The following is a 16,176-nucleotide window of genomic DNA, read 5'->3' as shown; positions in this document are numbered from 1 at the left end:
TGGGGTTTCACTGTGTGTCAGGCCCTTGTCATGGATGTGTAGTGTCTCAGAGTGTGTCAGGGCCTTGTCAGGGGTGTGTGGGTATCACAGTGTGTCAGAGCCCTGTCAGGGACATGTGCGGACTCACAGTGTTTTAGGACCCTGTCAGAGGTGGTTTAGAACACTGTCAGCGGTGTGTGGGCTCTGACAGTCTTTCAGTATGTTGTCAGGAAAATTGTATCTCTAAGTGTGTTGGTCCCCTAACAGGGGTCTGTGGGGTATCACAGTGTGTGAGGACCTTGTCAGACGTGTGCTGCGTTTCACAGTGTGTCAGGAACTTTGTAGGGACGTGTGGGCTATCAAAGTGTGTGAGGATCCCATCAGGGGTGTGTGGGTTCTGACAGTGTGTCAGGACACTGTTAGGTGTGTGTGGGGTTTCACAGTCTGTCAGGAATCTGTCGGGGGTGTGCGTTGTTGCACAGTGTGTCAGGACTCTGTCTGGTGTGTGTCGGGTGTTACAGTGTGTTAGGACCATGTCAGGGACGTCTATGGTCTCACAGTCTTTCAGGACACTGTCAGGGGTGATTTACTACCCAAACAGGACTGTGTGGTGTCTCACTGCGTGTCAGGACCCTGTCAGGGAATTGTGGGGTCTCACAGTGTGTTTGGACCCTGTCAGGGGTGTGTGGGGTCTCACAGTGTTTCAGGAACTTGGCAGGGCTATCTGATGTCTCACAGTTTGACAGGAACATGTTAGGGACGGGTTCTCACAGTTTGTCAGGACACCCTCAGGTGTGCTTGGGGTCTCACAGTGTGTAAGGACCCTCACATGGATGTGTGGGATCTCACTGTGTGTCAGGACCCTGCCAAGAGTGTTGGGGGTTTCACAGTGTGTCAGGAACCTGTTAGGGATGTGTGGGGTCTCAGTTTGCCAGGACACTCTCAGGTGTGCTTGGGGTCTCACAGTGTGTCAGGACACTGCCAGGTACATGCGGGGTCTCACAGTGCGTCAGGACCCTGTCATGGCTGTGTGCCGTCTCACCGTGTGTCAGGCACCTCTCAGGGGCGTGTGGTGTCTCACAGTCAGTCAGAAACCGTCAGGGACCTGTGAGGTGTCACAGTGTGTCAGGACACTGTCAGTAGTGCGTGGGGTGTCACAGCATGTCAGAATCCTGTCAGACGTGTGTGGTGTCTCCCAGTGTGTCAGGTCCCTGTCAGATGTGTGCAGGGTCTCATAGTGTGTCAGGACCCTGTCAGGGGTGTGTGGTGTCTCACAGTGTGTCAGGACCCTCTCATGGATGTGTGGGATCTCACAGTGTGTCAGGACCCTGTCAGGGGTGTGTGGGGTGTCACAGTGTGTCAGGACCCTCTCATGGATATGTGGGATCTCACAGTGTGTCAGGTCCCTGCCAGGAGTTCCTGGGGTCTCACAGTGTGTCTCGACCCTGTCAGGTGTATGTGGGGTCTCAGAGTGAGTCAGGCCCCTGTCAGACGTGTGCAGTGTCTCAGATTGGGTCAGGACCCTGTCAGGTGTGTTTGGTGTCTCACAGTGTGTCGGGAACCTGTCAGGGACGTGTGGGGTCCCACAGTTTGTCAGGTCTCTCTCAGGTGTGCTTGGGGTCTCACAGTAGGTCAATACCCTAACAGGGCTGTGTGGTGTTTCACAGTGTGTCAGGACCCTGCCAGGAGTGTTTGGGTCTCACATTGGGTCAGGACCCTGTCATGTATGTGTCGTGTCTCACGGTGTGTCAGGAACCTGTCAGGGACGGGTGGGGTCTCACAGTGTGTCAGGACCCTGTCAGGGGTGTGTGGGGTCTCACAGTGTGTCAGGACCCTCTCATGGATGTGTGGGATCTCACAGTGGGTCAGTACCCTGCCAGGAGTGCTTGGGGTCTCATAGTGTGTCTGGACCCTGTCAGGGGTGTGTGGGGTCTCACAGTGTGTCAGGAACTTGTCAGGGCTGTGTGGTGTCTCACAGTGCGTCAGGTCCCTGTCAGACGTGTGCAGGGTCTCACATTGGGTCAGGACCCTATCAGGTGTGTGTGGTGTCTCACAATGTGTCAGGAATCCCTTTGGGACATGTGGGGTCTCACAGTTTGTCAGGACTCTCTCAGGTGTGCTCGGGGTCTCACAGTGTGTCAGGACACTGCCAGGTATCTGTGGGATTGACAGTGTGTCAGTACCCTAACAGAGCTGTGTGGTGTCTCACAGTGTGTCAGGACCCTGCCAGGAATGTTTGTGGTCTCACATTGGGTCAGGACCCTGTCAGGTGTTTGTGGTATCTCACGGTGTGTCAGGAACCTGTCAGGGACCGGTGGGGTCTCACTGTGTATTAAGTCATTGTCAGGGACGTGTGGGGCGTCTCACTGTGTGTCAGGACACTGCCAGGTGTATGTGGGGTCTCGCTGTGCGTCAGGACCCTGTCATAGCTATGTGTCGTCTCACCGTGTGTCAGGAACCTATCAGGGGCGTGTGGGGTCTCACAGTGTGTCAGGAATCTGTCAGGAACGTGTGCAGTCTCACAGTGTTTTAGGACCCTGTCAGCGGTGTGTGGGGTCTGACAGTGTTTCCCTATCCTGTCAGGGATATGGGGTCTCAAAGTGTGTCAGTCCCCTAACAGGGGTGTGGGGTCTCACAGTGTATGAGGACTCTGTCAGACGGGTGCTGGGTCTCACAGTGTGTCAGGAACCTATCAGGGACGCGTGGGCGATCAAAGTGTGTCAGGACCCTGTCAGGTCTCTGTGGGTTCGGACAGTGTGGCAGGACACTGTTAGGTGTGTGTGGGGTTTCACAGTCTGTCAGGGACGTCTGTAGTCTCACAGTGTTTCAGGACACTGTCAGGGGTTATTTAGGACACTGACAGTGTTCTGTGGTGTCTCACTGTGTGTCAGGACCCTGTCAGGGATGTGTGGGGTCTCACAGTGTGTCAGTACCCTAACAGCTCTGTGTAGTGTCTCACACTGTGTCAAGACCCTGTCAGAAGTGTGTGGGGTCTCATAGTGTGTCAGAGGTGTCTGTGGTCTCACAGTGTGTCAGGATTCTGTCAGGGAATTGTGGGGTCTCACTGTGTGTCAGGTCCCTGTCAGACGTGTGCAGGGTCTCACATTGGGTCAGGACCCTGTCAGGTGTGTCTGGTGTCTCACAGTTTGTCAGGAACCTGTTAGGGACGTGTGGGGTCTCACAGTTTGTCAGGACACTCTTCGGTGTGCTTGGGGTCTCAAAGTGTGTCAGGAAACGTCAGGGACCTGTGGGGTGTCACAGTGTGTTAGGACACTGTCAGTAGTGTGTGGGGTGTCACAGCGTGTCAGAATCCTGTCAGAAGTGTGTGGTGTCTCACAGTGTGTCAGGTCACTGTCAGACGTGTGCAGGGTCTCACAGTGCGTCAGGACTCTGTCAGGGACGTGTGGGGTCTCACAGTGTGTCAGGACCCTGCCAGGAGTGATTGGGGTTTCACATTGGGTTAGGACCCTGTCAGGTGTGTGTGGGGTCTCACAGTGTGTTAGGTCCTTGTCAGGGACGCGTGGGGTCTCACAGTGTGTCAGGACACTACCAGGTGTATGTTGGGTCTTGCAGTGCGTCAGGACCCTGTCATGGCTATGTGTCGTCTCACCGTGTGTCAGGAACCTGTCAGGTGCGTGTGGGGTCTCACAGTGTGTCAGGTCCCTGTCAGGGTTGTGTGGGGTCTCACAGTGCGTCAGGACTCTGTCAGGTGTGTGTCGGGTGCTACAGTGTGTCAGGATACTGTCAGGGACGTCGGTGGACTCACAGTGTTTGAGGACACTGTCGGGGTGATTTAGGACACTGACTGTGGTGTGTGGTGTCTCACAGTATGTCAGGACCCTGTCAGAAGTGTGTGGTGTCTCATAGTGTGTCAGGGGTGTCTGTGGTCTCACAGTGTGTCTGAACCACTTCAGGGACCTGTGGGGTGTCACAGTGTGTCAGGACACTGTCAGTAGTGTGTGGGGTGTCACAGCGTGTCAGAATCCTGTCAGAAGTGTGTGGTGCCTCACAGTGTGTCAGGTCACTGCCAGACGTGTGCTGGGTCTCACAGTGTGTCAGGAACCTATCAGGGACGTGTGGACTATCAAAGTGTGTCAGTCCCTCTCAGTGGTGTGTGGGCTCTGACAGTGTGTCAGGACACTGTTAGGTGTGTGTGGGGTTTCAGAGTATGTCAGGAATCTGTCAGGGGTGTGCGGGGTCGCACAGTGTGTCAGGACACTGTCAGGTGCGTGTCGGGTGTTACAGTATGTCAGGACCCTGTCAGGGACGTCTGTGGTCTCACAGGGTTTCAGGACACTGTCAGGGATGATCTAGGACACTGACACTGGTGTGTGGGGTCTCACTGTGTGTCAGGACCCTGTCAGGGGTGTGTGGGCTCTCACAGTGTGTCAGGACCCTCTCATGGATGTGTGGGATGTCACAGTGTGTCAGGACCCTGCCAGGAATGTTTGGGGTCTCACATTGGGTCTAGACCCTGTCAGGTGTGTGTGGTGTCTCACAGTGTGTCAGGAACCTGATAGGGACGTGTGGGGTCTCGAAGTTTGCCGAGACTCTCTCAGGTGTGCTTGGGGTCTCACAGTGTGTCAGAACACTGCCAGGTATATGTGGGGTCTCACAGTGCGTCAGGACCCTGTCATGGCTGTGTGTCGTCTCACCGTGTGTCAGGAACCTCTCAGGGACGTGTGGTGTCTCACAGTGCGTCAGGACGCTGTCAGTGACGTGTGGGGTCTCTCAGTGTGTCTGGACCCTGTCAGCGGTGTGTGGGGTCTCACAGTGTGTCAGGGTCCTCTCATGGATGTGTGGGATCTCACAGTGTGTCAGGACACTGCCTGGAGTTTTTGTGGTCTCACATTGGGTCAGGATCCTGTCAGATGTGTGTGGTGCCTCACAGTGTGTCCGGAACCTGTCAATGACGTGTGGGGTGTCACAGTGTGTTAGATCCTTGTCAGGGACGTGTGGGGTTTCACAGTGTGTCAGAATCTATCAGCAGTGTGTGGGGTCTCAAAGTGTGTCAGGTCCCTGTCAGGAGTGTCTGGGGTCTCACAGTGTGTCAGGACCCTGTCAGCGACGTGTTGGGTTTAACACTGTGTAAAGACCCTGTCAGGGACTTGTCGGATTTCACATTGTGTCAGGACACGGTTAAGGTGTGTGAGTTCTGACAGTGTGTCAGGACACTGTTTGGTGTGTGTGGGGTCTCACAGTCTGTCAGGAATCTGGTAGTGGTGTGTCGGGTGTCACAGTGTGTCAGGACCCTGTCAGGGACGCCTGTGGTCTCACAGTGTTTTAGGACCCTGTCAGGTGTGAGTTAGGATACTGACAGTGGTGTCTGGTGTCTCACTGTGTGTCAGGACCCTGTCAGGGGTGTGTGGGGTCTCACAGTCTGTCAGGAATCTTTCAGGGGTATGCGGGGTCGCACAGTGTGTCAGGACCCTGTCAGGGACGTCTGTGGTCTCACAGTGTTTCAGGACCCTGTCAGGGGTGATTTAGGACACTGACAGTGGTATGTGGTGTCTCACAGTGTGTCAGGACTCTGTCAGAAGTGTGCTGTGTCTCATAGTGTATCAGGGGTGTCTGTGGTCTCACAGTGTGTCTGGACCCTGTCAGGGTTGTGTGGGGTCTCACAGTGTGTCAGGACCCTCTCATGGATGTGTGGGATCTCACAGTGTGTCAGGATCCTGCCGGGAGTGTTTGGGGTCTCACATTGGGTCTGGACCCTGTCGGGTGTGTGTGGTGTCTCACAGTGTGTCAGGAACTTGTTAGGGACGTGTGGGGTCTCACAGTTTGTCAGGACACTCTAAGGTGTTTTTGGGGTTCACAGTGTGTCAGGACACTGCCAGGTATTTGTGGGGTCTCACAGTGCGTCAGGACCCTGTCATGGCTATGTGTCGTCTCACCGTGTGTCAGGAACCTCCCAGGGGCGTGTGGTGTCTCACAGTGTGTCAGGAACGGTCAGGGATCTGTGGGGTGTCACAATGTGTCAGGACACTGTCAGGAGTGTGTGCGGTGTCACAGCGTGTCAGAATCCTGTCAGAAGTGTGTGGTGTCTCACAGTGTGTCAGGACCCTGTCAGGGACGTGTGGGGTCTCACAGTGTATCAGGACTCTGTCAGGGTGTGTGGGGTCCAACAGTGTGTGAGGACCCTCTCATGGATGTGTGAGATCTAACAGTGTTTCAGGACCCTGCCAGGAGTGTTTGGGGTCTCACATTCGGTCAGGGCCCTAACAGGGACGTGTGCGGTCTCACAGTGTGTTAGGTCCTTGTCAGGGACGTGTGGGGTCTCACAGTGTGTCAGGACACTGTCAGGTTTATGTGGGGTGTCGCAGTCCGTCAGGACCCTGTCATGGTTATGTGTCGTCTCAGAGTGTGTCACGAACGTGTCAGGGACGTGTGCGGTCTCACAATGTTTTAGGATCCTGCCAGGGGTGTTTTAGAATACTGTCAGCGGTGTGTGGGGTCTGACAGTGTTTCAATATCCTGTCAGGGATATGGTGTCTCAAAGTGTGACGGTCCCCTAACAGGGGTGTGTGGGGTCTCACAGTATGTGGTGTCTCACACTGTGTGAGGACCCTGTCAGACGTGTACTGGGTCTCACAGTGTGTCAGGAACCTATCAGGGACGTGTGGGCTATCAACGTGTGTCAGGTCCCTCTCAGTGGTATGTGGGTTCTGACAGTGTGTCAGGACACTGTTAGGTGTGTGTGGGGTTTCACAGTCTTTCAGGAATCTGTCAGGGGTGTGCGGGGTCGCACAGTGTGTCAGCACCCTGTCAGGTGCGTGTCAGGTGTTACAGTGTGTCAGGACCCTTTCAGGGACGTCTGTGGTCTCACAGTGTTTCAGGACACTGTCAGGGGTGATTTAGGACACTGACAGCGGTGTGTGGTGTCCAACAGGACCCTGTCACGGTCATGTGGGGACTCACAGTGTGGCAGGACCCCAACACGGCTGTGTGGTGTCTCACTGTGTGTCAGGACCCTAACACGGCTGTGTGGTGTCTACAGTGTGTCAGGGCCCTGTCAGAAGTGTGTGGGGTCTCATAGTGTGTCAGGGGTGACTGTGGTCTCACAGTATGTCTGGACCCTCTCAGGGGTGTGTGGGCTCTCACAGTGTGTCAGGACTCTCTCATGGATGTGTGGGATCTCACAGTGTGTCAGGGCCCTGCCAGGAATGTTTGGGGTCTCACATTGGGTCTAGACCCTGTCAGGTGTGTGTGGTGCCTCACAGTGTGTCAGGAACCTGATAGAGACGTGTGGGGTCTCAAAGTTTGCCGAGACTCTCTCAGGTGTGCTTGGGGTCTCACAGTGTGTCAAAACACTGCCAGGTATATGTGGGGTCTCACAGTGCGTCAGGACCCTGTCATGGCTGTGTGTCGTCTCACCGTGTGTCAGGAACCTCTCAGGGTCGTGTGGTGTCTCACAGTGTGTCAGGAACCGTCAGGGACCTGTGAGGTGTCACAGTGTGTCAGGACACTGTCAGTAGTGTGTGGGGTGTCACAGCGTGTCAGAATCCTGTCAGAAGTGTGTGGTGTCTCCCAGTGCGTCAGGTCCCTGTCAGGGGTATGTGGAGTGTCACAGTGTGTCAGGACCCTCACAGGGACGTCTGGGGTCTCACACTGTTTTTGGACCCTGTCAGGGGTGTGTGGGGTCTCACAGTGTGTCGGGACTCTGTCAGATATGTTTGGGGTTTCTACTGAATGTATTTGGCTGTGATTGGGAGTGTAGGAAAACATTGATTGTGTACATATTTACTTTAGAGAGTGTGAGAATGGGAGAAATGATGTTCTTCAATAATCTGGGAGTGTATCTGTTTGATATTCAGAAATGGTTGTGGGAAATTCACTGTCGTGTCTGTTCCCTCGGCAAACAACATGAGGATTAGTGAAAAACAAGCTTGTGGCGATTTACCAAACCCATGGTGCAGGGAAACTGAGGTGTTTCATTGACCGTATGTGGACTGGAACATCATTAACAGAGGTGGCAGAGACGTGAGTAATTTGTAAACTTCCAGATTCGTCTATCTCTGGTCCCAGGTTTAAATTATTGTCTTTGGGATTTATTCTTGTAAATGAAAGAGACTGAACCAGGATTCTGGCCGACATTCCTTATATTTCTGTTAAGAGCTTCGAATAATCAGTGAAACATGGGCTGATGCAATGTTAATAAGTTATGTGATATTTGTCTTTCTTACGCTCTCTCCTCTGTCCAACTCAGTCTGCGATGATGAAGCCTCACAATCTCTGAGCCCATGCATTGCCCCGGGCTCTATTTTCACTGACGTGATGGGCTTCCCATCCAGAAGGTCATAATTTGACAAATTGTAATATTATTTACGGATAATTTCAGTCCTTTGCACCTTCCTTGTCACGATCCCACAACTCTCGGTTTCCCTGTCCTAATTCCCATCTCTCACACTTCCACAGTGTCCATCACACAACACCGGCAGACAGGAATTTCAGCTTCTGCGGACTGAGCTGAGGAATATGTCCCCCAATCTCACCCTCTCTAACACTATAGCAGAGTTTGCACGAGGGAGTGCTGATGTGAACACAGCGATGTTCATATGCTGCTCTGTGGTTGAACAGACTGGTTGGGATGTTATCTGCTTTTCTAATTAAAGTGATGCTATTATTAATATTCTGTGACTGGAACTTCAGTGGACGCCCAACTCTAAGAAAAGATAATTTGCAGGAACTGGGGGAGTTTAGAAAACGGTTAAGGATGAGGCTGTTCAGGAGGGGACAATGGCTGGCAAGAGAAGGTTTTGACTTTTGGTGTGAAGAAATATAAGTTTTTTTTTCATTCTCCACATCACCCTCTTCTCCACTCAGACTCTGGTGGGGATCTGTAGTTGCAGGTCCCTGAGCGGTGTGACCACTTTCCTCAAACTCGCCAGCTCTCTACCTCTTTCCTCAAAATGTCCTTTGAAAACTCTCCCTCTAGCAAACACGTTTCCCTGTGTCTCACTGTGTTCTCTGTCACAGTGCCAACATTTACCTGGTCAGATCTTTGTGGCTCAACAACTTAACCGCCCGACGTAAAGGACCACCGTTGGTGGAAACAGAGGTGAAGTTTCAACTTTATAAACTCTGCTTCGGCCACATCTGGGCCATTGCGTATCTTTCCAATTGCCCCACTACCGGAGGGATGTTGAGACTTTAGAGAGGGAGCAGAAGAGGTTCACCAGGATGCTGTCTGGTTTAGAGGACATGTGCTATCATGAGAGACTGGAGAAAAATGAATTGTTTTCTCTGGATCATCAGAGTCTGAGGGAGCTCAGGTTGGCAACATTATGAGAGGCTTAGGTAGAGCGGACAGAGAGAATCGGTTTCCTAGGGTTCAAATGTCTATTACTAGAGGGCCTGCAGTGAAGGTGAGAGGGGGTTGGATTAAGGAGGATGTGAGGGATAGTTTGTTTTTTTTTTTAAATCAGAGAGTCGTGGCTGCCTGGAATGCACTGCATGGTAAGGTGGGAGAGGCAAATTGTTAGAGACTTCTAAGAGACACTTGGACAGGCACATGGGTGTAAGGAAGATGGACGCATATTGGCATGGGGTAGGAAGGAGAGGTTAGAGTTTGGGTACGTTTGATTTACTTCTTAGCTGTTTCGGCACAATATGATACGCCTAATGGCTTATCTCAGTGTTGTACTCTGCAATGTTCAATGCACGTTCACTTACCTTTCAGCTCACTGAGAACCTTTAGTAAAAGTTGAGCGGGAATTGGTCGATGGGAAGGATCACAACCTGAGATTGAAATTAAACAGATTGAGGAAATCACTTTTGTTAAATTGCAAAGTGTGCTATGTTGTGATCCAAATTTAAATTAATCTCTGATATTATCTCACCGTATATCTGTATTTCCTTCAGTATTTTGCCCAAATTTGGGACACCAATCCGCATTTTCACAAAGGTTTCCCACATCACCCTCCGGGCTCGGGAGCCTTTCTCCATCACCAGGCTCAGGAGGAGTTTAGAACTGTCCGCCCGCTCTCCCTTATCAGCGAGATCGGAGATTTTCTGTGAAGAGTAACAGTGAACATATTGAGGACTGACAGATTCACAGAGCGAATGAGAAGTAAATGATGTGCTCTGTAACATCAGAACACACTCTGCTCCACACGATAGGCTTATTCAGAAAGTTAGAAGGCATGGGATCCAGAGAAGTATGGCCAAGTGGATTCAGAATTGGCTTGCCTGCAGAAGGCAGAGGGTGGTGGTGGAGGGAGTATATTCAGATTGGAGGATTGTGACTAGTGGTGTCCCACAAGGATCTGTTCTGGGACCTCTAATTTTCATGATTTTTATTAACGACCTGGATGTGGGGGTAGAAGGGTGGGTTGGCAAGCTTGCAGACGACACAAAGGTTGGTGGTGTTGTAGATAGTGTAGAGGATTGTCGAAGATTGCAGAGAGAAATTGATAGGATGCAGAAGTGGGCTGAGAAGTGGCAGATGGAGTTCAACTCGGAGAAGTGTGAGGTGGTACACTTTGGAAGGACAAACTCCAAGGCAGAGTACAAAGTAAATGGCAGGATACTTGGTAGTGTGGAGGAGCAGAGGGATCTGGGGGTACATGTCCACAGATCTCTGAAAGTTGCCTCACAGGTGGATAGGGTAGTTAAGAAAGTTTATGGGGTGTTAGCTTTCATAAGTCGAGGGATAGAGTTTAAGAGTCGTGATGTAATGATGCAGCTCTATAAAACTCTGGTTAGGTCACACTTGGAGTACTGTGTCCAGTTCTGGTCGCCTCACCATAGGAAGGATGTGGAAGCATTGGAAAGGGTACAGAGGAGATTTACCAGGATGCTGTCTGGTTTAGAGAGTATGCATTATGATCAGAGATTAAGGGAGCTAGGGCTTTACTCTTTGGAGAGAAGGAGGATGAGAGGAGACATGATAGATGTGTACAAGTTAATAAGAGGAATAGATAGAGTGGATAGCCAGCGCCTCTTCCCCAGGGCAGCACTGCTCAGTGCAAGAGGACATGGCTTTAAGGTAAGGGGTCGGAAGTTCAAGGGGGATATTAGAGAAAGGTTTTTTACTCAGAGGGTGGTCGGTGCATGGAATACACTGCCTGAATCAGTGGTGGAGACAGATACACTAGTGAAGTTTAAGAGACTACTAGACAGGTATTTGGAGGAATTTAAGGTGGGGGGTTATATGGGAGGCAGGGTTTGAGGGTCGGCACAACATTGTGAGCAGAAGGGCCTGTACTGTGCTGTACTATTCTATGTTCTATGTTCTATAACGGGATCACGCTGAGCAGTCACCCTGTCCGGACATGGACTGTACATTCTGAGTGCAGAGCACAGGGAGGGACAGTCACCGTGAATCTGGTCCACCAGTCAATGAGATCCTGGCTGGTCTGTGACCGCTTCATTGACATGGTTCCCAATCGATACAAAATTCCTCACCGGATCTGACGGTGTAAAACAGAAATCAGAAAATAACAATCACAGATGAAGAAAGAAATCAGGAAGGTTTTTTTTTATAGCTGAGTGAGTAGTTTCAGAAAAGATGATGTGATTCATCTCCTCAGTCCGCCAGTGTCCAACATGACAGCGGATTACCGGTTGACACCTGATGCCTTTCCTTTGCCTATTCCAGTGAGGTTTATTCAGTGATTACACATTACAACAAGACAGTATTCCCCGATCCACACTGTTTGCAGTTACAGATTGTAACACAATCATCTCCACCCAGAACAGAACACACTCCAGCTCCTGTGGCAAGCACTGAGGCTGTCCCGGTTCTCAATGACATCCTGCCGTCACGCTGCACGGTCTTCCCAAACCGAAACCTCCCGTCATATTTCCATTTAGTACTGTAAGCCCACAGAAGTGTTACCTGCTCAACTCACTCTGAACACTGAGCAGCCACCCACCAGTCCGCGGGGTCTTTTCACCCCTTTCTATCACTGGTTCAGATTCACATATTTGTGATTGTATGTACAGTATTTATTTCCCAGTTGTTCGTTTATCTGATTTATTATCCGCTGAGTCAGAGTTCCGACACCCATCAGTCCTGTGATGTGTGAAAATTCAAACCCATTCTCCCTCCCACTCACCCGATGTTCCTCTCCACTGAACTGATTCTCGGCCGTTAATGCCAGGCTCACTCCGTGCACCCCTCCTTCCATCGCCTGCTCCAGCCTGTCCCGGTAGAAATCCGTCAACTGCAGCAGCTGGGAATCGTCCCAGCCTGCCAGGAGCTCGGTGATCACTGAGCCCGGACCTGTGAAGCACAATGGCGAAAATTAAAGAAATTACTGACAGCATATTGAGCAGCAAGTTTCTCTGTGGACCATAAACATCACGAAATACAGTCCGAAATATATAAATGGGGGTGGGAGTGCTGGAGAGGAACAGGGTTTATGGTTCCATCTGTTGAAAGCTGCTTTTTTTAATCCCCAAGAATATACCTCTGTGTTTGTAAAGAACTCTGCTTATTCCTGAGAGTATCATAACCCATCAGCATCACTCTCCTGGTACTGCCCATCACCACCGCTTTGCCCTGGGTTACTGTCTGCCTGCCTGGTCAACCCCTTCCTCAGCAAATCTCTGGAATATCTCACAAAATGCAGGAGATACTCAGCATGTCAGGCAGCATCTATGGAGGGGAATAAACAATCAATGTTTCGGGACAAGGCTCTTCATCAGCCTGGAAATGAGGGGACAGAAATTCTAGATGTTGACACATTACTTTCTATTCCTTTTGGTCCTGATCCAAAACATCAAATGTTCATTTCTCTCCATGGATGCTGCCTGACCTGCTGAGATCTGCCAATATTTTGTGTGTCTTTTGTTGCCCGAAACTTTCAGCATCTGCAGAATGTCTTGTCTTCTGGAGTAACTCGCTATTTTAATGTGCATCACAATCTGTTAGAGGAGCAGGAGCAGATGGTAATTGTACTCCTTCCACGTGTGATTTTGTTTTCCCCAGAGATGTTAACTCTCTCTGCTCAGTTTTCACAAATACTTTGTCAATTGCCGATGTTGATTTAAACCCAGGCACAGAAACAGCAGAGTATTTATAAATTAAAATAATTCGCCAAAATCCCCGTGTCCTTTCCCGATGTTGACGTCACTGAAACTCCTCCACTGCTCGACCTTGACAAATATATAAATAAATAAATAACAGGCGGGTCTAACATTAATTGGGGTTTAAAGGAGAATACTTTTTTTTGTTTTTTTTTAAACTGAGGCAAACACTTCTAAACATCTTCGGCCTGTCCACTGAAGCCTTGACAAGGCCTGGTCCGCCTGCGCCCATCCACCCACAGTCACACAATGTCCATTTCCACTCTCTCCATGGATTGTACACTGGGCCAGGATCCATCCACCCACAGTCACACAATGTCCATTTCCACTCTCTCCATGGATTGTACACTGGGCCAGGATTCATCCACCCACAGTCACACAATGTCCATTTCCGATCTCTCCATGGACTGTACACTGGGCCAGAATTCATCCACCCACAGTCACACAATGTCCATTTCCAGTCTCTCCATGGATTGTACACTGGGCCAGGATTCATCCACCCACAGTCACACAATGTCCATTTCCCCTCTCTCCATGGACTGTACACTGGGCCAGGATTCATCCACCCACAGTCACACAATGTCCATTTCCCCTCTCTCCATGGATTGTACACTGGGCCAGGATTCATCCACCCACAGTCACACAATGTCCATTTCCAGTCTCTCCATGGATTGTACACTGGGCCAGGATTCATCCACCCACAGTCACACAATGTCCATTTCCAGTCTCTCCATGGATTGTACACTGGGCCAGGATTCATCCACCCACAGTTCCACAATGTCCATTTCCCCTCTCTCCATGGATTGTCCACTGGGCCAGGATTCATCCACCCACAGTCACACAATGTCCATTTCCCCTCTCTCCATGGATTGTACACTGGGCCAGGATTCATCCACCCACAGTCACACAATGTCCATTTCCCCTCTCTCCATGGATTGTACACTGGGCCAGGATTCATCCACCCACAGTCACACAATGTCCATTTCCACTCTCTCCATGGATTGTCCACTGGGCCAGGATTCATCCACCCACAGTCACACAATGTCCATTTCCAGTCTCTCCATGGACTGTACACTGGGCCAGGATTCATCCACCCACAGTCACACAGTGTCCATTTCCAGTCTCTCCATGGATTGTACACTGGGCCAGGATTCATCCACCCACAGTCACACAATGTCCATTTCCGATCTCTCCATGGATTGTACACTGGGCCAGGATTCATCCACCCACAGTCACACAATGTCCATTTCCACTCTCTCCATGGATTGTACACTGGGCCAGGATTCATCCACCCACAGTCACACAATGTCCATTTCCAGTCTCTCCATGGATTGTCCACTGGGCCAGGATTCATCCACCCACAGTCACACAATGTCCATTTCCGATCTCTCCATGGATTGTACACTGGGCCAGGATTCATCCACCCACAGTCACACAATGTCCATTTCCAGTCTCTCCATGGATTGTACACTGGGCCAGGATTCATCCACCCACAGTCACACAGTGTCCATTTCCAGTCTCTCCGTGGATTGTACACTGGGCCAGGATTCATCCACCCACAGTCACACAATGTCCATTTCCAGTCTCTCCATGGATTGTCCACTGGGCCAGGATTCATCCACCCACAGTCACACAATGTCCATTTCCGATCTCTCCATGGATTGTACACTGGGCCAGGATTCATCCACCCACAGTCACACAATGTCCATTTCCAGTCTCCCCATGGATTGTCCACTGGGCCAGGATTCATCCACCCACAGTCACACAATGTCCATTTCCAGTCTCTCCATGGATTGTACACTGGGCCAGGATTCATCCACCCACAGTCACACAATGTCCATTTCCAGTCTCTCCATGGATTGTACACTGGGCCAGGATTCATCCACCCACAGTCACACAATGTCCATTTCCAGTCTCTCCATGGATTGTACACTGGGCCAGGATTCATCCACCCACAGTCACACAATGTCCATTTCCAGTCTCTCCATGGATTGTACACTGGGCCAGGATTCATCCACCCACAGTCACACAATGTCCATTTCCCCTCTCTCCATGGATTGTCCACTGGGCCAGGATTCATCCACCCACAGTCACACAATGTCCATTTCCCCTCTCTCCATGGACTGTACACTGGGCCAGGATTCATCCACCCACAGTCACACAATGTCCATTTCCCCTCTCTCCATGGATTGTACACTGGGCCAGGATTCATCCACCCACAGTCACACAATGTCCATTTCCCCTCTCTCCATGGATTGTACACTGGGCCAGGATTCATCCACCCACAGTCACACAATGTCCATTTCCAGTCTCTCCATGGATTGTACACTGGGCCAGGATTCATCCACCCACAGTCACACACTGTCCATTTCCCATCTCTCCATGGATTGTCCACTGGGCCAGGATTCATCCACCCACAGTCACACAATGTCCATTTCCCCTCTCTCCATGGATTGTACACTGGGCCAGGATTCATCCACCCACAGTCACACAATGTCCATTTCCACTCTCTCCATGGATTGTACACTGGGCCAGGATTCATCCACCCACAGTCACACAATGTCCATTTCCCCTCTCTCCATGGATTGTACACTGGGCCAGGATTCATCCACCCACAGTCACACAATGTCCATTTCCAGTCTCTCCATGGATTGTACACTGGGCCAGGATTCATCCACCCACAGTCACACAATGTCCATTTCCACTCTCTCCATGGATTGTACACTGGGCCAGGATTCATCCACCCACAGTCACACAATGTCCATTTCCAGTCTCTCCATGGATTGTCCACTGGGCCAGGATTCATCCACCCACAGTCACACAATGTCCATTTCCCCTCTCTCCATGGACTGTACACTGGGCCAGGATTCATCCACCCACAGTCACACAATGTCCATTTCCCATCTCTCCATGGATTGTCCACTGGGCCAGGATTCATCCACCCACAGTCACACAATGTCCATTTCCAGTCTCTCCATGGATTGTGCACTGGGCCAGGATTCATCCACCCACAGTCACACAATGTCCATTTCCCATCTCTCCATGGACTGTACACTGGGCCAGGATTCATCCACCCACAGTCACACAATGTCCATTTCCCCTCTCTCCATGGACTGTACACTGGGCCAGGATTCATCCACCCACAGTCACACAATGTCCATTTCC

The 16,176-nt window shown here is 51.0% G+C and overlaps 1 protein-coding gene across 1 annotated transcript in view; it reads right to left on the bottom strand.

Annotated features, from left to right (window-relative positions):
• The window catches only part of LOC140208247 (NACHT, LRR and PYD domains-containing protein 3-like), a 63,398-nt gene that overhangs the window by 17,041 nt on the left and 30,181 nt on the right, over positions 1-16,176 (bottom strand). The window contains exons 4-6 of the mRNA XM_072276786.1: positions 12,039-12,205; positions 9,819-9,990; positions 9,652-9,717 (exon numbers count right to left, since the gene is read on the bottom strand). Of these exons, the coding sequence (XP_072132887.1) occupies positions 9,652-9,717; positions 9,819-9,990; positions 12,039-12,205 (405 nt within the window). The remainder of the gene's footprint in view (positions 1-9,651; positions 9,718-9,818; positions 9,991-12,038; positions 12,206-16,176) is intronic.

Source organism: Mobula birostris, chromosome 13 (assembly GCF_030028105.1).
Source record: "Mobula birostris isolate sMobBir1 chromosome 13, sMobBir1.hap1, whole genome shotgun sequence".
NCBI classification, from domain to species: Eukaryota; Metazoa; Chordata; class Chondrichthyes; order Myliobatiformes; family Myliobatidae; genus Mobula; species Mobula birostris.
The sequence above is the reverse complement of the archived record's forward strand: the minus strand, read 5'-3'. Positions and strand labels throughout refer to the sequence as shown.